Source organism: Pleurodeles waltl, chromosome 6, assembly GCF_031143425.1.
Source record: "Pleurodeles waltl isolate 20211129_DDA chromosome 6, aPleWal1.hap1.20221129, whole genome shotgun sequence".
NCBI classification, from domain to species: Eukaryota; Metazoa; Chordata; class Amphibia; order Caudata; family Salamandridae; genus Pleurodeles; species Pleurodeles waltl.
The window spans coordinates 1,584,919,174-1,584,943,872 of record NC_090445.1 but is presented as its reverse complement, the minus strand read 5'-3'; the positions used below and the strand labels follow the sequence as shown (position 1 = coordinate 1,584,943,872).

Below are 24,699 nucleotides of genomic sequence, written 5' to 3'. Positions count from 1 at the left end.
CCTATAAATATTGGCTGACAACATCTGCATAGATGGAAGAAAAAGTACTCCTGGCATGGAAGGCTAGGCCTTTCTGTGGGTGGTGCTGGTGTAAACAGGCCGCTTGGGGCTCCATTGTAATGACAAAGAGGAAAGCGAGAGGGAACAGCCTTGTCTGGTTCCTCTAGTAATCGGGAACGGGCCATGACCTTGCAGTTGATGACCAAACTGGTGCACAGTAGCATATGAAGACGTTTGACACAGCTGATAAAGCAGGGGTTGATGCCCAAATGTCCTAACAGCTGGAACAGTTGGGGCCAATCCAAGAAGACAAATTTGGAGGTGTCAATTAACCGAGACGCCGCCTTAAACTGAGGGTTAATGGAGTTCATGAATGCAAACATTGTACGTAAATTAGAGACCTGTTTTGGGCAGGCGCAAAGCCCAATTGGTCTTGGTGGACAATATCGAGCAGCACTGGGCTCAGTCAGGTCTCAAGTAATTTGACAAGGATTTTATTGTCCACATTGACCATTGAGGGCGGTAGCAGTCACGCTGATTAGGCGACTTTCTGGGTTTCAGTTTGGTAACAATTACTGCCTCACGCAGCATGTGGGGGGCAGGTGACCGAGGCACAGAGCTTCATCGTACACTGCCAAAAGGTGAGGAGCAAGAATATGGGCATACTCTATAAAATGCGACCGTCAGGCCATCCAGTCACTGTGCCTTGTCTCCAGGCATGCCCTGTATCACCTGTACTATGTCGTCAGGTGAAAACGAGAAATGGAGATATTCCGACGTGCGTTCTCGAGCCAAAGGAGTTGAATAGAGTCTTCATATTCGCTAAGCTTCTGTCGGATGAAGACATAAATACTTGCATCTTCTGTCTGATGAAGAAGGCAAGCTAGAGGGAAGAATATTAGATACAAGCTTAGTAAGCTGCCTTCGTATCAAGGGCATAGTGAAGCATCCGCTTTATCAGCTTAAGCAGTGGGTGCCACTGGAAAAAAACCAAATTGTTTTATGGTCGTAGTGCAGCGAGAATAATTACCATGAAAAACCTGTGGGATGAGTGCCGGAAGTTGCCAAAGAAGCCAAAAGGTGACAGACAGAAATAGAAACTATTTAAATCGCAAGGACACAATAAGTGAGAGGCAAATGGAGTGAGAGAGTGTGAAAGAAGAAAGGAGAATAGAATGCAAATGAGGAGAGAAACATATAAAGCAAAAAGGAAACAGGATGGAAAATGGCACATAAGAAAAAAAAAGAAAACTGGAACGGGGTTAAAAAAAATGGAGAACTAGGAAAATAAATTAAAATAATGGAACGAAGAAATGGGAGATGGGGAGGGTAATAGAAGAGAAACAGCAAATGGAAGGAATAGGAAAAAAAGAATGGACTGAATGAGAGAATGAAGGACAAAAGGATCGATCATAAGAAAAAAGGAAGGAACGAGAAAGGGTTTACAGAATTAAAAAGAAGAAGAATGGAATACAAATATAAACAAGCATTTACAATGCGACGGGTCTCGTGTTTGCTCATGTTAGAGCTGATCGCGTTGTAAACTCCTAACCCGACTTTTCACCTATCTGGCAAAAGTGCATTTATGTACATAACCCGAAAAAGTGAAATTAACTATGTAAAGTTCTCAACTTCTGCCAAGCGATATCGCGCTCGTAAATTAGAGAAAAAGAAGTCCACGAGCCCGATGGAAAACAGCGAGCCTCGCATTTTTTCTGTACTTGGTCACTGCGCTGGAGGAGGGCTAGCCACCGGAAAAGGCATGATTTATGTGTGCCTTCGACTAATGAAAGCAAGCAGATTTTATTAGGCAAGCCCACAAACCAATAAAAAACACTGCTGAGAAGTTGACAGGGCTCCGAGCCCTTTTCTAAATACAAAAGCGTCTCGCTGCGATACGCATGCGCGAGCGCATGCAATGCAGGCTCGACCCTAAAAAAGGACAGAAAGGTAGAAAGAAATGAGAGATGGAATGAAAGAAGGATGGGCAAATGGAAAGACTGAAAGAGGAATAAAAGAAATAACAGGAAGCAGGAACAAAAGATGGATAGAAAGGACACAATGAAAAAAGGCTCAAACGAAAGAAAGAGGAAAGAGCAAATGAAATAAGTCAAGTCAGAGTAAATGCAGTTTTTGACCAAATTCCTTTAAAAGGATGCATTACTTTTAACGATTCTTTGCAGAATTTCTTTGGGTGAACATTTCTCGCTGCATTTATAGTCTGCTTTGGGATCTCTCACGTTGCTCTGTTATTTGATGTCATAGGGCTTAAATTGGGGAGTATTTTATTTTCCTTGCTACTCCCTTGATTAGTATCACTCTCAGTACCCCAGTCTGCTAAACCATACACATGCAATAGATGTAGACTTTGAATGCCTTCTAAGGTGTGGAAGCAGAGGACACTGATTGTGAGTTAAGGGGAAAATATCCTGTAATATTTGGTCGGATCTCATCCCGGAAGATAGGGCCATGGAGAGCATTAGTTGGGAGCTGACATGAGTATGCACAGCATTGCGTGCCAGGGATAGCAGTTCAAGGAGGACTGGTGCATGATCAGAAAGTGTCCTGCAGAGGTGCTCAGTGGTCCTCAGCCAGGGAACTACATCCTTTTTACCAGCCAGTAGTTAATCCTGGACAGGTGTGGTGCATGGTGCCTATGCATGTACATGCCCTCTATGTCTCCTGGTGGGGTGGGGGGGGTGGGGGGGGGGGGGGTGGTATACATGTCGCCAAATGTCAATGAGCCCGTGGTCTTCCATTTTGAGGCATAATTGAGTGGCTACTTACAGGTGCAGTTAACTTGTGTGGCGGGAGTGGTCCAAGTGATGATTAAGAACCACATTAAGATCACCCTCCTCCCCCTGAGGACTGGCACAGGTCCTAAACTGCAGACCCAGTGCCAGAGTTCTGTAACGAAAGTGAGGCAATCAACATTAGGCCTATAGACAGCGGCCAGCGTGCGAGGCCGACCTATAAGTGTGCCATGCAGGACCACATATCTGCCTTGTGTATCACACATGGACGTGTTTGTGTGTCATTGTTGGCACTTACGGATGAGAATTGCGACTCCGTGTATGAAATTACAATATACTGCTGCATGTGTTTCTGCCACCCAGCCAGCTTACAGCCAGGGTTGAGAGGGTCTGGTTAGGTGAAGCTAATACAGGCAGCAAATATCAATGTGGTGTCTGCGTAGGTAAGCTTTGCGCTGATCATTTAACTTCCGAACAGTCTAAGTAAGACATCTAGGGGTATTCATCACAACTTAAGGGCTTAGGGATGTTGGGTATGCAGATTTTACCAGGTAAGCGGTGCATAGTATCGGGCCGTAGGCATGTCACAGGACACAAGTGTGGGTTTGCTCTGCAGAATTATGAGAAAACGAAAACCATAATGAAAACTCTCCTCCCACCACCAACTTCAACCCCCCCAAACTAATTTAACCATCCAGTTCTCCCCATTCCTTCCCAATACAGAAATAGACCAAATACCTGAGGATTACATCCCTCAAGGTGCCAAGAGGCCTTGCGAACAACCCTACAAAAACAAATCTGGTGGCCGAGAGAGAAAACAACCAGGAAGCAGAGGGCTTTCTGGTCATTATTTAGAATGGGTGTCTGGGGGCCAGCTGAGACCAAGCTGAGCACAGGCTGCCAACTATTTCAAAGAACTTCGGCAGACTGCATCCAGGCCCTCTCTGTAGAGTGCAAAGTGTGCCCTATTCAGTAATTGTCACTAAAGGCATCGCCCGTTGCTGCTTCCGATGGATTGGATCAAACCTACCAAGGTGACATGAGCTTGCAAGAACATTTCAGAGCCAACTTAGGGTTTGTGAAAGAATGGTTTTTTCCACGAAAGGAGACATGCAGTTTAGCATGGTAGATAAGCAAATATTGCACTTCAGCTTTCTAAAGTAGGTGTTTAGCTGAGAAAAATTCACGACGGCCCGCTTGTACTGACAGCGTGAAATCTGGCTAAAAGGAACGTGCATTTCCTTGGTACTGGACATCCCAGAGCTCCCTGTCTAACTGCAAGATAGTGTCTCTGTCTTTAAGGAGACACATAACTATTGGGTGCGCTGGGGCTCTCGGTGGGCATGTTTAATCGTGAACATCAGGGACAGTGCCTTGCTAAATAAACAGTGGAGCATGCCCACAATGTCATTCTGTCCTTGCCAGTTGATTCTGGATCCCAAAGTATGAGGAGGTTGTTCGACCAAGGCCTGACCTCCAAATCCTCATTATTGTTTTTTATAACCTCCAAGACTATTTCCATCCTCAAGAGGCGTTTGTTGGTGGCCGTGTGGGCATTCTCCACCTCAGAGACGCGTGTCAAGTTGGTTAGTGCGCCCACCGCGCTTTTCCAGCCTCTCTTTCATTTGATCCAGCCATGAGGTAAGCATGTCGATTTTTAAATGTATGCCTCTGAGACTATGTTTTAAGTCCACAAACATCTTGATATCCTCATTATTCAGGGAGGAGGTCAATCCAGTTGCCTCTCGCCACAGTCTCTCTGGATTAGCATCAGCCATATTCATGGATTGTCTGGTCTGTTCTGACATTTTCAGCTCCTTAATGTTGTGCTTACCTATTGTGGGCATGGAGGGCAGTGGGATCAACTAACGAAGTCGAGGGGGACCAAGGGAGTTGATCCAGTAGCTGCAGTTCTCACAGGTTGGGTCCCGCCACACCCCTATGCTGGAGGGGTGGTGAGATGTAGCAGAACCAAAATTAGCCTCTGCCGCCACCAGGTGTCACTGTGCTCAGCGGGTTGTCTCAGGTGCTGTCCAAGCCCCCATCCCCTGGGGCTGTCTGATACCAGGAGCATCTCTCACTGCCTGCGCAGTACCATAAGCAGGGGCAACTCTTCCCGCATCAAAGGGGTTGTATAGTTGCACAGCCCGATCGGCGGCCACGGCTCTCCTCTGCCTTCCAGTTTCCCCAGCAGTCACAGGCTACCTAGTCCAGCAGCTCCCAAGCAGCAGGCTGAACTGTCCATGTACACCTCTAGGGCACGCCTTCCTAGCTGATTGACGTGCGGTCCTAAGGTCAAAAGTCCACTCGCCTCATAAGGGGAGCTGTGGTGGGAGGTCAGGCGGCAGGCAGACCGAACCCAGGTCTGGCACGTCAGCAGGGTTCACTGGAGAGCTACTGCCCCAAAAAGGGTGCCTTGCCTTTGGGAGCCTAGCCTCCTGTTTTTCACAAAGGCACTGACCCAAGCCTGCACCGCCGATTCCCAGCTGGTCAAGGACTTACCCCCACCCCAGGGGTGCAGCCACTAAGTAACTGAGGGCCACGAGCCATCAAGCTTAGGGATTCTGCCGGATTGTCATCTCGGCCAGCAGAGCCGTGTTAAGCTGCGGCCATCTTGTTGTGTGGCTCTCTGGCAAGGGTGACCAGATGTTTCGGATTTGCCCGGACAGTCCCTGTTTTTGAAGTAGTGTCCCTACACTTTCTCCTAAAACCCCAAAATGTCCCGGTTTTTAAGGGAGGGTCGGGTGAACCTGCACATTATTCACGGTTTTGTGCAGGCTCACATTTCAACCGGCGCTTTCAGAAACCAGGCACTGAAGACCACTGTTTGAAACTCTTCTGCTGTGCTACATCGACTCATTTAAGCAGCACAGCAGGATTTAATGAGGTGTAAATTAGAGCCAGCCTTGGTCACGGCTGGGCGAACCAGCCTGCCCCAGGAGCTCTACATAGAAAAGACAGGGAGTGCAAAAAAATAATATATAAATATATATAGGTTTGATGGCATGTGTAGCTGCAGATACACATGTCATGTATATTGATTCCGACATCTGGTGTTGGGCCAGAGTGTTAAAAGTTGTTTTTCTTAGAAGTCTTTTAGAGTCACAGGATTGAGTGACTCGTCCTCTTCGTCTTTATTGCGCATGGGCATTGACTCCATTATTAGATTGTTTTCTTTCCGCCGTCTGGTTCGGACGTGTTTTCTCTCGCTCCGAGATTTCGATTCGGAAAACTTTTTAAAAGCGTACTTTTCATCGGTATTGTATCGATCGCGTTATTCACCCTCCATCGAAACAGCAGTACCGTCGGAAAACAACTTTGTTCACCTTTCGGGGTACGCGCACCCAACTCAGGCCTATTCGGGCCGACCGCATGGAGAGCCACATGGATCGGACTCCATTCCGATTCCGCCCTCTGTGCCACGCTAAGTACCCTTACACAGACCTACATCTGGTTTGCAACCTCTGCCTTTCTCCAGACCATTGGGAGGAATACTGAGAGGCCTGTCGATCGTTTCGATCGAAAATTACTCTGAGAGACCGAAGAGCAAGAAGGCTGGAAATGGCGTTGAAGAGCGGAGAACATTTCAATGTTGCAGAGGAGGAACAAATGCAGACATCAGCCTCTATCCAAGACACAGAGTCGGAGCAGAAATCTGAGGAAGACAGACCCGTCACAGCCGGCCAGCATGTGAGTACGTCTGTCCCTGCACCCCCACATAAGAAACAACAGAAGGCCTTGGGTACGCCACTGCCGGAAGGCCATGGCTCGGCACGAAAAAAGACTGTTGGTGACCGACCCTCGGGTTTGGCACCGAAAAAGGCCAAGCCTCCGATGACTTCCGAGTCGACAAAGACTATTAAAAGCTCCATTTCAGGCTCCAGTAGACAACAAAAATTTTCAGAGTTGAAAATTTGAAAAACTGTTTCGGAGCCGAGACCTTCCTTATCATTTTCGATTCTGAAAAAACATCACACTGCAGAACCGAAAAAGGCAGGTTATACAGAGGAACAAGGACTTTTCAAAAGACTGCGAGAAAGCCATAAAACCTCTGAGGAAGAGACAGAGATTGAACCAATACTTCAAATTATGGATGAGAGACAGTCTAGGATACACATCCATAATGAAACAGGGAGAATCATCACAGCACCTCCTTTAAAAACAAAGCGAAAGCTGGCATTTCAGGAGGAATTGGACACTGCACAGCCCCCAGCTAAAGTGCCAAAACAAAAAGAGAAGCCACCTACCTACCTCTCCTCAAATAAGTCCCACACCAATGCATTCTCCAACGCATTCTTTAGACTCACAACAAAACACTGATGATCCATGGGACCTTTACGATCCTGATTCTATCCCAAGCAACGACCCAGACACCTACCCCCTAAACCATCTCCACCTGAGGATACTACAGTATATAATCAGGTGATAGCCAGGGCTGCAGCCTATCATGGGGTTACAATGCACACAGAACCACTAGAGGAAGACCTTTTGTTCAATACACTATCCTTAACCCATTCTAGGTACCAATGCCTCCCAATGCTACCAGGCATGGTAAAGCACTGAGACCAAATCTTTAATGAGCCTGTGAAAGCAAGAATAATAGCGCCTAGAATAGAGAAAAAGTATAAACCTGCACCTTCTGACCCTGATTACATCACCCATCAGGTGCCATCTGATTCAGTAGTGGTTAGTGCTGCAAGGAAAAGAGTGAATAGTCCTTCCTCAGGAGATGCACACCCTCCTGATAAGGAAAGCAGAAAATCTGATGCTGCAGGAAAGAGAGTTGCATCCCAAGCAGCAAACCAATGGAGGATAGCAAATTCCCAGGCACTGCTAGCTCGTTACGATAGAGCCCATTGGGATGAGATGCAGGATATCATATAGAATCTCCCAAAAGAGCACCAGAAAAGGACGCAACAGGTAGTAGAGGAAGGGCAAGCTATTACTAACAACCAAATAAGATCTGCCCTTTATGCAGCTGATACCGCTGCAAGGAGTGTGAACACAGCAGTCACTATTTATAGACATGCATGGCTGTGCTCCTCTGGTTTTAAACCAGAAATACAACCGGCTGTGTTAAACATGCCCTTTGATAAGAAACATCTTTTTGGGCCAGAGGTAGATACAGCAATAGAAAAACTACAAAAAGACTCAGACACAGCCAAGGCAATGGGTGCACTCTATTCTACATCATATAGAGGGTCATTTCGTAAGCCTCAGTTTCGAGGAGGTTTCAGACCACAACCTTCAGAGGCATCAACTTCCTAAACAAAAACAACTTACCAAACCCAGTACCAGCGAGGTGGGTTTAGAGACACATAAAGAGGACAATACTCTAGAAATAGAGGTAAATTCTAAACCTCTAAACAGCCTGCAGCACAGCTAACTTCCCTCACTCCCTTCCACCCCTCAAATCTCCTGTGGGGGGAAGACTACAGCAGTTCCACACACATTGGCAAAATATCACCACAGACAACTGGGTGTTATCAATTATCCGCAATGGTTATTGTCTAGAATTAATAAACACTCCTCCAAATATTCCACCAAGGTATCACAAGTTAACCCCAGAACATAAAGTTCTGTTACAACAAGAGGTTCAATCTCTACTACTCAAACAAGAAATAGAGTTAGTTCCACAGTCTCAACTAGGAACAGGAGTTGATTCACTATACTTTATAATTCCCAAGAAAGATGGCACCCTCAGGCCAATATTAGACCTCAGGCCCCTCAATTTTTACATCCTATTAGAACATTTTCACATGGCAATTCTACAAGATGTTATCCCACTGCTGCAAAACAAGATTTTATGACAGCCTTGGACCTCAAGGATGCCTATTTCTACATACCCATCCATCCAGCTCACAGAAAATACCTCAGGTTTGTCATTCAAGGAAAGCACTCCCAATTCAAAGTGTTACCTTTCGGCATAACAACAGCTCCAAGGGTATTCACAAAGTGCTTAGCAGTAGTAGCAGCCTCCCTAAGAAGACAACATATCCATGTCTTTCCATATCTAGACGATTGGCTAATAAAATCAAGCAGTTGTACACAATGCCAAAATCATACACGCTATGTAATAGAAACCCTGCACACCCTAGGGTTTTCTATAAACTACCAAAAGTCACACCTTCAACCACCACAAGTACAACCGTATTAAGGTGCTATCCTACTCAGATAGCTATAGCGTACCCAAATACACAAAGGATACAAGCTTTCCGAAATCTAATTCCACTTATACAAACAAATCAACAATACACTGTAAGATTTGTCATGAAAATCCTAGGAATGATGGCATCTTGCATTGCAGTAGTTCCACACACAAGATTAAACATGAGGCCCTTACAACAGTGCCTTGCACAACAATGGTCACAGGCACACGGTCAACTCCAAGATCTATCTAGTGTTGATAGACTGCCAAACACATATGTCCCTTCAGTGGTGGAATTGTAGCAATTTAAGCAAAGGGCGTTCGTTTCAAGACCCTGTGCCTTAAACCATAATTATAACAGATTCATCAATGATTGGTGGGGGAGCTCACCTAAACAATCACAATATTCAAGGACAATGGGATGTCAAACAGAAACAGATACACATAAACCACTTAGAGTTATTAGCTGTGTTTCTAGCCCTCAAAGCCTTTCAACCTCTTCTCACACAGAAAAATGTTCTTATAAAGACAGACAACATAACAACCATCTATTATCTCAACAAACAGGGCGGGACACATTCATCCCACCTGTCCCTTCTAGCCCAAAAATTTTGGAAATGGGCAATTCACAATCAAATGCATCTGTTAGCACAGTACATTCCAGGAATAGACAATCAGTTGGCAGATATTCTCAGCAGAAATCACCAACAAACACACAAATTAGAGAATCATCCTCAGGTACTTCAAAAGTACTTTCAAAAGTGGGGAACACCAAACATATATCTATTCGCAACAAGCGAAAACACAAAATGCCAAAACTTTGCATCCAGACACCCACATCCCCTATCCAAGGGCAATGCTCTATGGATCAATTGGTCAGGGATATTTGCTTACACTTTTCCCCCTCTCCTACCCCTTCCATTTCTGATCAACAAGTTGCATCAAACTTCACTCAACATGATACTCACAGCACCAACATGGGCACATCAGCCATGGTACACAACACTACTAGATCTATCTGTAGTACTGCACTCCAAACTCCTATGCAGACCGGACCTGCTAACACAAAACAAAGGTCAAATGAGAATGAGATATCCAAACCCCAATGCTCTCAATCTGGCTCCTGAAGTCATAGAATTTGGATATTTACAACTCCCATCACAATGTATGGAAGTTATTAAACAAGCAAGAAAACCCACTACTAGACAGTGCTATGCAAACAAATGGAAAAGATTTGTCTATTAGTGTCAATCTAAAAATATGGACCCTCTTACAGCATCAATACAAGATATCGCATGCTATTTACTTCATTTGCAAAAATCAAATTTCGCTTTTTCCTCAATAAAAATACACCTTACTGCAATATCTGAATATTTACAAAATATTCAACATAGCTCTTTATTCAGAGTTCCTGTCATTAAAGCTTTCATAGAAGGCTTAAAACGCATCATTCCACCAAGAACACCACCAGTTCCATCTTGGAATATAAATATAGAGCCTACAAGACTTATGGGACCACCTTTTGAACCCATGCACTCTTGCCAAATTCAATTTCTAACATGTAAAGTTGCCTTCCTAGTGGAAATTACTTCTTTAAGAAGAGTAAGTGAAATACAAGCTTTTACTCTGGAGGGACCTTTCTTCCAAGTACACAAACACAAAGTTGTACTAAGAACAAATCCAAAATTTCTACCAAAAGTAGTCTCACCATTTTATATCAATCAAACAAACAGTGGAACTGCCAGTCTTCTTCCCACAGCCAGATTCTGTGGCAGAAACAGCTCTACATACATTAGACCTCAAAAGAGCTCTAATGTACTATAAACACAGAACTAAACAACTAAGAAAGACAAAACAACTTTTTGTGGCTTTCCAACAACCACATACTGGCAATCCTATATCAAAACAAGGTTTAGCAAGATGGATTGTAAGGTGCATACAGACATGCTATATCAAAGCAAAAAGACAACTTGTAATCACCCCTAAAGCACATTCTACACAAAAGAAAGGTGCAACAATGGCTTTTTTAGGAAATATAACAATATCTGAAATATGTAAAGCAGCTACATGGTCAACACCTCATACATTTACTAAACACTACTGTGTGGACATATTATCACAACACCAAGCCACAGTAGGACAAGCTATTCTAAGAACATTATTTCAAACAACTTCAACTCCAACAGGCTAGCCACTGTTATTTTGGGAAGACAAACTGCTTTGTAGTCTATGCATAGCATGTGTATCTGCAGCTACACATGCCATCGAACAGAAAATGTACATCTGTTCGTGGCATGTTCTGCTGCAGATTCACATGCACCCACCCTCTTCCCCGGAAGCCTGTAGTCGTTTATGTTAACACATTTGTACATATGTATATACATTTACGTTTGCATGGACATCTCTTTTTTCACTTATATACTCTATCACTCCTCCATTTACCCTCTGCGGGAAAACAATCTAACAATGGAGTCGATGCCCATGCGCAATAGAGCCGAAGAAGGGGAGTCACTCGATCCTGTGACTTCTAAAAGACTTCTTCGAAGAAAAACAACTTGTAACACTCTGAGCCCAACACTAGATGTCGGAATCGATATGCATAGCATGTGAATCTGTAGCAGTACATGCCACGAACAGACATACACTGGGTAAGTGACATTTTCCATATATATGTTTTTACATTCCCATTTACATATATAGGTATATATTATGACTTGTGACCTAATAGGACATTTGGGGCCAGATGTATCAAGGTTTTTTGCATTCGCAAACGGCGCGAATGCCTGTTTGCGAATGCAAAAATCCATTTCAGAATGTATGATAGACATTCTGAAAGCAATTTTAAGGAATCGCTAAAATAGCGATTCCTTAAAATTGCGACCCTGTTTAGAGAGTCACAAAGTGCGACTCTCTAAATAAGAAATCGTAAATAAGGATTCCTTATTTGCGATTCCTTAGCACATGTATGAAGCAATTCCTAAATGCGATTTGGGCATTTAGGAATCGCTATTTACCACCAAGTTGAACTTGGTGGTAACCATGTGAAAATTTAAAAAATGCATTTAAAATCCATTTTAAAAATGTACATGTAAAGCACACATTCCCTTTTGGCATGAATGCACCTTACATGGTGAAAAAAATAATTTTGGGGTGCAGCAGAGGGGGCCTTAGGCCCCCAGCACCCTGGGGTTTTGCATTTCCAAAATTGCGATTTCTAGTTAAGAAATTGCAATTTTGGAAATGCAAAAAATTAGCAGATATGGGCCAACATGCCCATAGGTGCGAATGGGGCCGGTATCGCAATTTGCGATTCGGTAATAGCATTTGCGATTTTTAAGAAATCGCTATTACCGATTCGCAAATGTGATACATGGCAGTTTGCGAGTCGGAAATAGCGATTTGTTAAAAATCGCAAATTCCGAATCGCAAAAGGCCTTCGTGATACATCTGGCCCTTGGTCCTATTTCTATTTCTGTGTCCGTCCCGGTTTTTCTTGCTGAAAATCTGGTATTTCTGGCACCCCCCAATTATAGGTTTAAAAGCATGTGCTGCAGAATTCCTTGTGTGTCTAGCAGTTTTCAGGCAAAAGTAAAAATGTCAAGCTATCTCTGGTAAGTAATGTTCTTTCTGGTGAGAAACTGGAGTTTTGTCTAGTAGCAGTTTAGTCTCATTATAAAGTAGCGCATAGGGTTAATGTGCATGCTGCAAAGAACCTGTACCATGCAGAACTGTGCGTGAAGTATGAGTAGCGCTATAAAAATTATTTGTATGTCAGAGAAGTGTTAAGGAGAGACAAGGGACACTCTTGAGCGGTGGTAGTTAGGGAATCCATGAAGAAGGAGGTCCTCGGGGGAGTAGATGACGTGCAAAAAAATTTGTTGCTCCAGGTACCACCAGCGCTAAAGCCACCCCTGATGCCAAGCAGACTGGTCTTAAGGGTATTCCGGATACCCAGCCCTGAACTGTGTTGCAGAACACTGTACCAGTAAGTTGTCAAACTCGGGCATGCCCAAAACATATGCTGAAGGTAAGCATTAATGGCGTTACATTTAGGGCAGTTCTCCTGTGCGGTATAGAATATTTTACGGATCCTACTCGGTCCCCTCACACATACTTGGAAAATGTCAATGTGTAATAACCTTCACAAGATACACGGTTTTGATGCATTTATTCTGCTCGTACATAAATTCCGACCCCCAGAGGAAACGCGTCCGTTTTTCCCGATCTCCGGCACCGTTTGAACGCTTTCCCCCCCGGTTGCCCCAGCACCCTCGTGTGCTCGAGCACCCGAGTCCTCTAAGACTCGAGCGTCAGCTCACATTAACTATTACATTGAGTTTTTGTTGTTGTTTTTTTTAAACTAAATAATTCCTTTTACAAACAAACATATCAACTTCACATAATTATTCAACTGTAAAGATTTGCAATGAGCAAACTCTCACTTAAAGCATATTATGAATATAACTCCTTACACAAACAATTATAACTAACTTAACATGCTTATAGAACAAAAATAATTTTCATTAAACATTTTCTTCACATAAAGCAATCTTATGGATAACTATTTTTTTAAATCTTTTTTTACCCGCGTTCCACACACACAGACCCATCACACTCTGAGTTTCCAAGGTACTCTCCTTAAACGTAGACTCTTACGCGTTGGCGGTACCTGCGATACCGGTTGCTGGAGAGCATTAGAATCCTGTGACCTTGAATTAGTCCTTAACCCATGGTCAACACGACTCTCTTCCAACCCATTCTGAAGTTTAACAACCTTTGACATGTTCCACCATTTGTTTCCATCAACTTTTACTGCATTCTCTTTCACCAACTTCACTCTTACCGAGTCAGAGAATTTCGGATCCCCTTTTTTGACAAAAGTAGGCAGCTTTATAGACACCCAATCTCCTGTTGATAAACCAATTCTCCTAACACCTTTCCGTTTGTCAAAATGCATTTTTTGCACAACCTGTTTTTCTTTCACATTCTGTTGAACAATTTTCGCACACTCTTCCAATCGCATACTTTTGAAAAATCTAGACATCCACCCCGGACATACTTGCATACAAGCCTTCCTTCCCCTTAATGCTTCAAAAGGGGACACTCCAGTGGTAGAGTGTGGTGTTGTTCTATAAAACCATAGCATTGCCTGGACAGATGTAGTCACCACACATTTGTTTCTCAGTGACCACCTAATGCAGTCACCCAGTACACGATTAAAACGTTCCACCAAACCATTTGTCTGGGGTTGATAAAGTGAACACCTCAAATGTTTAATCGATCCTTCATCCAAAAACACTTTGAATTTGTCAGACAAAAATTGTACACCATTGTCTGTAATTATTTCTTCGTGAAAACCCTCACTCATGAAAACCTCTCTCAAAAACATAACCAACGATCTAGCATTAGGATCCTGAACGAACTTCACGTATGGCCATTTTGAGTAATAGTCAACTACCACGTACGCATACCTGGTACTGCAATTCAAAGCATGAAATGGTCCCACCAAATCCACTCCCAACTTCTTCCAAGGACCAGTAGGACAATCAATTGGAATCATGGGAGGAGTACATGTTCTAAATGACTTATCACTATTATAGCATATGGTGCAATTTTTCACCAAACTGTCAATTTACTATCCATACATGGCCACCAAAAACGCTCACGCACTCTTTTCTTGGTCATTGTTGCACCTAAATGCCCCTCATGAGCTTTTTGCTTGATTCTGCATCTCAAATCTTCTGGTGGAATTAATTTGTCATTCCTCAGCAAAATATTGTCCTCAATAGTCAACTCGTCAGCAATTTTCCAAAATGGTTGAACACCATACGTCAATCCCCTTTCATGAGGCCACCCTTCTTTGACATTCTTGATTACCTCACACAAAATTTCGTCTGCATATAATTTCTCTTTCCATACATTTTCTGAACACACACAGACTTGTTCAATTTCCACAGCAGCAATCAAGCAACTCTCATCTGCCCAATTATCATCATCCCCTTCTACAATTTGAGCTGGAAACCGTGATAGATAGTCTGCTCTGACATTCTTTCCTCCTTGAATATGAATGACTTCAAAATCATACTGTATCAATCTTGCCGTAAACCTCGCAATTCTGGGTGTACCAGTTTTATTATTTGTGCCATTTAGAATCGACACCAGAGGTTTATGATCTGTCTTCAATATGAAATGTCTGCCCCAAATATAGTTTCTGAATTTCTCAACCGCCCACACACAAGCCAACAATTCCTTTTCAATAACAGAAAAATGAGTTTCCGGTTCCCTTAACGCTCTAGATGCAAACCCAATTGTGTTCTCTTCATCATTCTTCAACTGCGTTAAACCCGCTCCAACCCCTAAATTACTTGCATCAACAGTTAAACAACATTGAACCTCTTGATCAAAAGGTTTCAGTACCTTAGCACTAACTAATATCTTCTTTATTTCTTCGAATGCCCTATCACACTCATTGTCCCAAGCAAAGCATACCTCACTCTTCAAAAGATTTGATATCGGCCTAACTATGCTAGCAAAGTTTGAAACGAATCGAGAGTAAAATTCACACATTCCTAAAAATGACTTCACTCCCCCTTTGTCCTTCAGGGGTGGGGCCTTATTGATGGCTTCTATCAATCCAGGTTTTGGTAATATTCCCTCCTCCGAAAAAACAAAACCTAAATACTCTACTGATGGTTTCATAAACAAGCACTTCTCCCTTTTTAGAACAATTCCACAAGATGAAAACTTATCCAACACCTGTCTCAACACTTGGTTATGTTCACGTTGAGTACCTGCATAAATCAGCACATCATCCTGAAACACTAATACATTCGGCACACCTTTCAATATCGAACACATAATCCTTTGAAAGACTGAAGCTGCCGAGGCTAACCCAAACGGCATGCGACAGTACTGGATCGTCCCAATAGGCGACACAAACGCTGTCAAATGTCTTGATTCTGAATCTAACTCAACCTGATGATAAGCACTAGCAAGATCAAGTTTAGTAAATATCTTTGCATTCTTAACCGTAGACAACAATTTACTTATTTTTGGTAATGGATGCGTGTCCACCCAAATCTCTTTGTTCAATGCTCTCAAGTCCACACACACTCTCAACTCTCCGTTTTTTTTTTTTTAACCACTAAAGGGGAAGTCCATAGCGAAGACTCAACTGGCTCAATAATCCCTTTGTCACGTAAACCAAGAAGCTCTTTTTCTAGTTCCTCTCTGATGCTAAAAGGTACACTCCTAAGTTTATGTTTGACTGGTATGGCATTGTTCTTTACCTTGATTTTGTGCTTGAATCCTTTTATCTTTCCTAAGTCTCCTGAAAAAACCTCGGGATATTCATTTAACGTCTCTTCAACATCATTAACATCCCTAATCACTGTTACCTGATCTTTGGTACCAGGTCGCAAAACCATACCAAAAAGACCTTGATGAAACCAACCCAAGATATTTAAACCTTTCACTGCAACGTAAATTTTTCCTCGTATCTTTCTTCCCTTGAACTCCATAATATCCTCAAAATATCCTTGGAGATCTATTCTCCTCCCTTCATAAGAAACAGGAGCTCTATCTGGAGGTAACAAAGTACGACCTTTCCAATTCTGAGTAAACAACTCTTGTGTTATCATTGTAATTCTCGCACCAGAATCCACTAACAGCCGTAAATGTTTATTTCCTACTCTAATGAGGACATACGGATCAATGCAGCTCCCAGCATCATCACTCTTCATCATCTTGTCATCAATCACTAACACCATATCTTGAACTTCTCCAATCAAATTTTCAACCAACCCTTCCTCATTCTCAACCACTGACGTTACTGCGTTGTTTCTTAAACGTTCACTCTGACACACTTTCGCAAAATGGCCAATTTTTCCACAGTTCCCACATTGAACACTTAAAGCCGGACACGCTCTGGTCCCTTTCACATGTAGGGCATATCCGCACCTAAAGCAAATATTTTTTGTCTACAAAAACCACTCGAACTACTGTCTCTACTATTCTTGTATCCTTGGTTAGAGGGTTGAATGTTCACTGTTTTGTCCAATCTTCCTTTGTCCATTTTAGTTCGGACCACACCAATTCTTTCCCGACTATCCAAAGATTTCTCTATTTCCTTAGTCGATTTTATTGATGATTCGATGCTCTTGGCAATTTTGATAGATTCAACTAGTGTTGGATTGTCCAAAGATAACAATTTCTGCTTAATTGATCTGTCCAAGCCTTGACAAATGAACTGATCCCTGATCAATTGATCATTCAGTACACCAAACTGGCAGTCAGCTGCGAACAACCTCAGCGCAGAAATGTACATATCCACATCTTCACCATTTTGCTGAACCCTCTTGAAAAACGTGTGTCTAGACACTACTAAACTTGGCGGAGAATCGAACCTGTTACTCATTTTCTTCACCGCAGATTCATAATCATCCAATTCCTCTTCGTCATTTGGTATATCCGGTAAATGTTTGAAGATAGCTCGACCTTCAAACCCAATAGAATGTAACAATATGCACTTGTTACGCTCAGGTCTAAATCTCGCCGCTCCTATTGCCCCCAAATAAGTTTCAAAAGCATCAAACCAATGCCTCCAGGCAATTTGTGGTTCACCTGGACTTTCCAAAAACGGGGGTGGAGGATTAACAGCCTGCATAGCGCACAAAATGGCGAATCCAAGACTACGCAATAAACCAAACTATTTTTCGTATATTTACTACAGGTAATAACTTCCAATGATGTTTATGTACATCCTTGTCCTTTAAAACTTAGTAAAACTGAAAAATACAACACAGTCATAAAAAATAAAAAAAAATCTAAAATGGCTGCTGTATATGTCCATCTGAAATAGCAAGTTAGCGTTTCTAGCACAACACTCCCACAGTGCTATTTCCTGTTAAACTTCATTAATCACGCCTCCTGCTGAAAAAAAAAACTTCACAATCAAGGAAGCTTGAACCAGTGGCTCCGAGTCTGCTCCACACGTCGTTGGTTAATTTATACCAACTCGAGCCTCAACTGACTGCAGCAGCGTCTGGAATGGGTTCGTCTCCGAGGGTCTCCTCGTCGCCAAAAAGAAGGTATGTAATAACCTTCACAAGATACACGGTTTTGATGCATTTATTCTGCTCGTACATAAATTCCGACCCCCAGAGGAAACGTGTCCGTTTTTCCCGATCTCCGGCACCGTTTGAACGCGTTCCCCCCGGTTGCCCCAGCAACCTCGTGTGCTCGAGCGCCCGAGTCCTCTAAGACTCGAGCGTCAGCTCACATTAACTATTACACAATGCCTGGAGGTCTTTGTGTTATCTTTCAAATGAGTATGAACTCTTGCAGTCATTGCCTAACAATGGAATCTTCATTTGCATAATGAACTGCGTATGTAAGTGAACTTAGGCACCCTGCAAGTTCAAGTAGAAAATCTTCATTCTGAGAATATTTGCACCATTAAACCTTTCATCTGCTGCAAATGAAGTGCAACATATGTAAATGTGTGCACATCCTTGACATAAGGTGGGCCTGGAATTCTGGAAAGAGGAATAATTTAAGTTACTTGAAACAGCAGAAGGGAGAGAAATAATTACAAGTTTCTTGAAACAACACGTTCTATGAAAGGGTACAAAAGAGTGAGTTAGGATTAGGAAATAAGGGAGGAACAATTGACAATAAGAATGAAAGGGAAGGAAGGAATTGAAATTAAATTTATATACTTGCATGACAAATCCAACATCCCTACGTTTTTATACACAGTAGAAAAGGGTGTGCACTGATAACCACTGACTTTACTTTTACAATTTTGAAAACATCAAAAAATCCCACCAGAATTCACAACAAATAGAATGCGAAACAGGAAAGCTTAAGTAAGCCTGAGGTGACACTATAGGCTTTGAGGAGGCTCCCTAAAGCTTGCGTACCATGTCCCGGATATAAGGCTGCTGAGGTAGTGAGAGACATTCAAATTTGCATTGGCTTACCAGCATTCAAGTGGCCATGTTCTGAACCTCTTGGAGAGAGTGTCAGAGGTTTTGGGCACACAAGCCGAGGTTCTTTGCATATTTAAATATTTTATACGTTTAATAGCCGGTTCTAGGACCATACAGTGGGTGAAATAGTGTCAAGAGGCGTAGAGCTTTAAACAAGCATTTCAGTTTTTGTGCTTTGTGGTATACTCTGAAGCTCTGCCTCAACCTTCTCTTTCTTCTGGTACAGCATATCTTTGAGCTTCTGGGTTTGTACGTCCAGTGAATTGATCTGGAATTCACCAGTGTACTTAGTTTAAAAACACCTTTTAATGCCATGTCAGATGGAGGCTTTTATCCACCATGACATGAAGCTATATATTTCAGGCATATGTATTAGCAATTGTAAACATTTCAGCGCCCTTTTATAGAGAGACATATCTTCCTAATACAATTGTATAAAGTAGTTTACTTCACAATTGACAACACTGTATTTATCATATACTAATGAGTCCATTTCATTACAAATTTGAGTTACAATTATTCTGCATTTGAAGTTTGACAAATGGAGAACTGAATTATAAATTGTTTCTTTTTACAATTATAGTAATATCCAAGAAATTAATGTTATATGTGGCTACCAAACCACTTTCATAGTGTGCAAAACTGACTAACAAGGCCATCTGCACTAAGAAGAACTATTGTAGCCACGTATATGACATACTACGAACATTGTTAGGGGGCATAATCTGGAACGTCTGTGTTCTCTGCCCCCAAATACCAGCATCTCCTTCGACTCAACCCTTGCGCCTCCATTTTTGGTGCCACCAGAACCAGTGTGCAACAAAGGCCAAAAAAGATCACTCACAGTTATTGAAGGACAATAGAAAGAGAGTATAAGTGGCAAGGGTTGAGCCCCCAAGTGACGAGTGAATAGAACCTTTCAAAGTGGGAACACAGGTTTGCAGGTCAATTTTACCGCTGTGTGAAGTTTGTTTCGTTCACACAAAGCCTTAAAATGCTGCTACGTTATAAACATGTTTTTCAAAAAATTTACACTCCCAGCATTCTTTTTAAGAGAACTGTCTATTTATTTTACAGCTTTTATATAGTGTGTACAAGGGCCCATGATACTTTGTAGCGATGTACAGTGGGTCTCGAGTAGTGGTTCCTAACCTTTTGACTTTTGTGGACCCCCACTTTATCATTAATGGAACATGGGGACCCCCCACTGAATCATTATTGGTATCCGGACACCCCCCCACTGAGTCAATACTAAAAGCTGGGGACCTAATCTGTTAATAATATTCAAATTTCTGAGCAGTCGCGGACCCCCCGAGAAGGCTACATGGACCCTCATATGTCCCAAGAAACACGTTGAGAACCACTGGTCTAGACTAAAAACCAGCATAAACATGTTAACAAAAATCTCCGTAGAGACATCTTACCTTAAATATGTCACAAAGCAGAAATTGATTCCTATATCAAATAAATTAAGAATTCAAAAAGCCAGAATAAAGCATAATATAGTGTGACCAACTTCATATAAGGAACTGTGCTTGCACACAACAGGATTAGCGAGACTGCAGGGACACTACCGTCTAGAGGAAGGCTCAGCCATAAGCTAACAAATTCACTGTGAACATCTGGAGTGAAAGTGGAGATTGTATTATGTGTCTGTTTTGGGAAGAAATTGGCTAAACATACTTGTATATGAAATTCTTTAGATTAAGTACAGCCAAAGCATCTGATTATAATAATTAAGAGGCCTCCCACTTAACTTACACAGTACTCTGCTGCACGAATCGTCATTATTAACTACCACAGAGGGTAACCCTATTTAGCCCCTAGGGGGTTTGGGTATGCATAATTATAAACAAAAACAACCCCTAGGTACACAAAACCATTTTACAGACAAAACCACACATCATTACCCTTCAAATATCTCAAAGAGAATTTTAATTACAAATATCATATAAATATTTAAATACAATTTTTAACTACCCCCATCATATCACGGAAAAATAAAGGAGAGCCAGTGCAGAAAAATTAAAAGATAAGTGCTGGTGTGCAAAGATAAAGAAACAATTCCCTTAAAACCATTCAAAAAGGAAAATCTAAAAAGTTTATATAAATATACACTTTAGAATACAGCCTGTTGGTTAATCTATTGACCACATTAAATCATCCTATCATTTCTTCAAGATAGAGTCCTATCCTCCAAATTTCCAATCTCTCCACGAGATACAACCAATCCAGGCATGAGCAATATCGTTGACGTTTCGACCCCCTCACACTCCTGGGCCAGATAACTGCTCCATACGGCACAAATCGTCAGGCACTTTGCTTTCGCAATTGCAGGTGGTCTTGCAAGATCATTCCATAGTGATACCCTAATTGTTAACATAACTACAACCAGTAAGAAGGTAAGTAACTATATATATATATCTATATAGATATATATACAACCTTCACAAAGGGTTGTGTGCATTAAATGTTCGCTTAGTATGTTTGTTCAATTTAGTATACAGAGAATATAATAAGCAACCTTGGTGGCACTCTGATTTGCTGTAAACTGAGCTGGCCTTTTTGTCGATAGCTAGTAGTCTTTTGAAATCAGTGCTGATGTTGAGGTCAGTTCTTTCCTTAAGTTTAGGTAGTAGGATTGTTCACACTAGAGCCGCAGATCTGAAGTCTATAGTACAATGGTCCGCACTAACCGCATCTGATTTTTGCATTTGCTCTTACAGTCGCAGATACAGAAAACAGCATTTGAAGCTCTACAGCTGAAGAAAGACATGATGCACAGGCAGATCAGGAACCAGGTGGGTCATGACATTCATAGATGGTAGGCAGAATTCTATTTTCTATCTGTTCAGAGTTCAGTGAATCTTTTAAGGCACTTGAAATCGCCTTTTATGTAGGCGGTGCACCCAAAGCTATATTGCTTTGAAAGTGCTTGGTGTACATGTTTTAAAAAAAACAGTTAAAAGAACTGTGTCTGTCAGTACAATTAATCTGTTCTCAAAATTTAATGGACGCCTTCTCATCAGGGTAGGTCTTATAACACCTAAATGCACCTGAAGTTGAAGGCAAAGGGAGGTTATTTTAAACATTGTTTCAAAATTACCAAAAACTATGGTAAAGAAAAGTTTGTAATAACAGTGTGCCTGATCTTTCTGTAAAGTGCTTTGAGATCAGACCTTGGTACTGTCACATATCATATCATAAAGTGTATGACTTTCAGCCATAGGTCTAGCCTATGATGTTTAAGGAATGTAGACCCCTGCTTGCGTTGACCATAATTGTAGAAGGTGTCCTGGACCACTAAAGTCCTGCCAAACAACAAACAAAGGAAATGGCCATCACAGCCTCTTATCACATTTTAGAAAAGCTATGGTGAGGTGTGCTGTTGTATTGTGTATAATAAGTAGGCTCTTGCTTTCAGTAGCAGCCTGATTATGTAATGATTATAGAGGGTCTCAAAATGTTTTACAGAAATTATGATGAGTATTACTGAATGTGTTTGATTTCCCCTGCCTAAGAAAGCTGAAATTCTTAGGTGACTTTTTTTATTACACAACCATAAATGATGATGGATTAAACATAAGAGCTTTTTGAGTAACCAATTCACATTTGTTACCACATTGTTTTTATCATTACAAAATTGTGTGAAAAATGGCATGCTGGTACTTCGTCCTCCGATCTGTCAGCAAGTGTTTTGTGCTGAAATTTAGATTTCTTGTAAGGGAGACTTTTCATTGCATTTCCACCCATCATGGCTTGCGCTAATTTTTTCATGATCTTTTGTTTCCTTTAAGTTCTGTTCCCAACCTCCCATTTATCAATACAAAAAACCACAATATTACATATTCCTTCAAGTTGAGATCAATGACCCATTTCCGCTGTGTACTTTAGTATGCCATTGAGTTCTTGGGATTTTAGCTTCGAACAACAGAAATTTGATACAACATACTTCAGAAAGGCTTACATATTCAGAAATTAATATCAGAGCTGACCTGAGGGCCATTCAGGATGTTGTTTGTTTTTCAGCAGGTTATACGTTGTGTGCTTTGTTTTCTGAAAATATTAAATTACATAATACCCTAGCAAGACCCCCTCTCGTTCTCAATAACTTGGTTTGCTGGAAATGATCTGCAGTGATGTAAAATCGTACATTCCCATGTTATCTGTTTTGCCCTCTACCCATGCAATGCATTGCATGTCAGCAGTAGATTGCAGGACAACTGTCCCTTTGGCACTTGATAGATCATTGGTGTTGGTAAAACGTTCAATGTGTTACTTTTACAGTGATACTTTGAGAGACAAGTTAGCAAGTGAACTCATATTTGGTATTGATCGTGGTGTTGGTTGAGTTAGCATCCCATATGGATTGGTGAGATTCTCAGTTCGTCAGAGTGATTAAAGTGCTGGCACTAACTTCTGTTGTTTACCAACGTTCTAGGTTTCTTGGCAAGCACATAAAGCAGGTAGGAAATTGGTGTGTTTAGTTGCCTTGCATATGTGACATTAGGAGAATAGCTGTAAATACCTACCTGCTGTAGGTGGTGCAGACACTTGAATCCTTTATTGGGTGAAACAAGTGCTGGATGGTATTGGCCTGACAATATGAATAAGTCTGGAGTTATAGAAAAAAGCAGCTTCTTGATGTAATTGAGAGCTTGATCATTCAGTACCTCTTGGACTTGGAAAACCATGGTGAATGACAAATGTTGTAGCTATCTCAAATATGAATTTTCAGTTTGATAAGCAACACAGTAATGGGAATTATGCACTGATTTCTTTACATCTGTGAAACATCAGCCATAAAATATCAACTATACAGGACTCCAGTATCCCTGAGATCTAAAGAAACAACTACAGGTACCATGGTAACTAAAACAACCATTCATGAAATGAAAAGCAGAGTCCATTATAATCTGGAAACCTCTTAAATTAACCCCCTATATGTGCAGTGCACTTCTGATGTCAAACAAACAAGATGTAGAATTAGAAATCCTGGAATGTAATCATTTTCATGCTCTAGTCCTGGTTCTGCTCATTCCCTAGCGATAAAAATGAACATTTTGCTTTGGTGTTGTATTTGAATCAATTCATATTGAGCTACAAAACATAGTAATTAGAGGAGTAAAACAAATACAAATATTCAACTTTCTACTCTTTACTGTATGCGTGCAGCAACATGAAATGCCACTTTAATTATCTGATGAGGATGGGATGTGGGACTTTGTCAAATGCTGCAGATGGGTCTAGGAGAAGGAGGGCTGTTGTGTCTCCTCTGTCACAGATCATGCGGATGCCCTCTGTGGCAGCAATGATTACTAATTCTGTACTGTGGTTGGGCCTAATTTTGGACTGTATGGCATCTAGAAGCTGGTGGTTGCTGAGGTGATCGGTGAGGCGTTAGTTAATTAGGTTCTTTAAGACCTTTGTCAAGTATGGTAGGAGGGAGATGGGGCTGTAGTTGGAAAGCGTGGCTGGGTCAGCGGATAGTTTCATGAGTAGAGGCATGAACGTGGCATATTTCCAGGTGTCTGGGAATGTGACTGAGTCAATGGCATTGAGGGTGCGTATTAATGATTTGCTGATTGGTAGGAGTTGTTTTGCTGCAGACATGGGGTGGGAACAAGGGTCCAAGTGGAAGGTTTTCATGGTAGCAGAGATTCCAGTGGTGGTGATGGTATGCTACAAGGTCAGAGTTTGTTCATTTTGTGTAATGGGAAGTTCACTTGCGATGGTGGGGGGGGGGGGTCTAGTTTAAGGTCTAATTTTCTGAATGTGGAGGTGATTTTGTTACATGAGAATTCCA

General features: G+C 41.8%; 1 protein-coding gene across 1 annotated transcript in view; it reads left to right on the top strand.

Moving 5' to 3' along the window:
- Nucleotides 1-24,699, top strand: part of LRSAM1 (leucine rich repeat and sterile alpha motif containing 1) — a 233,945-nt gene that overhangs the window by 147,119 nt on the left and 62,127 nt on the right. The window contains exon 18 of the mRNA XM_069241372.1: nt 21,620-21,694. Coding sequence (XP_069097473.1) covers nt 21,620-21,694 — 75 coding nt within the window. The remainder of the gene's footprint in view (nt 1-21,619; nt 21,695-24,699) is intronic.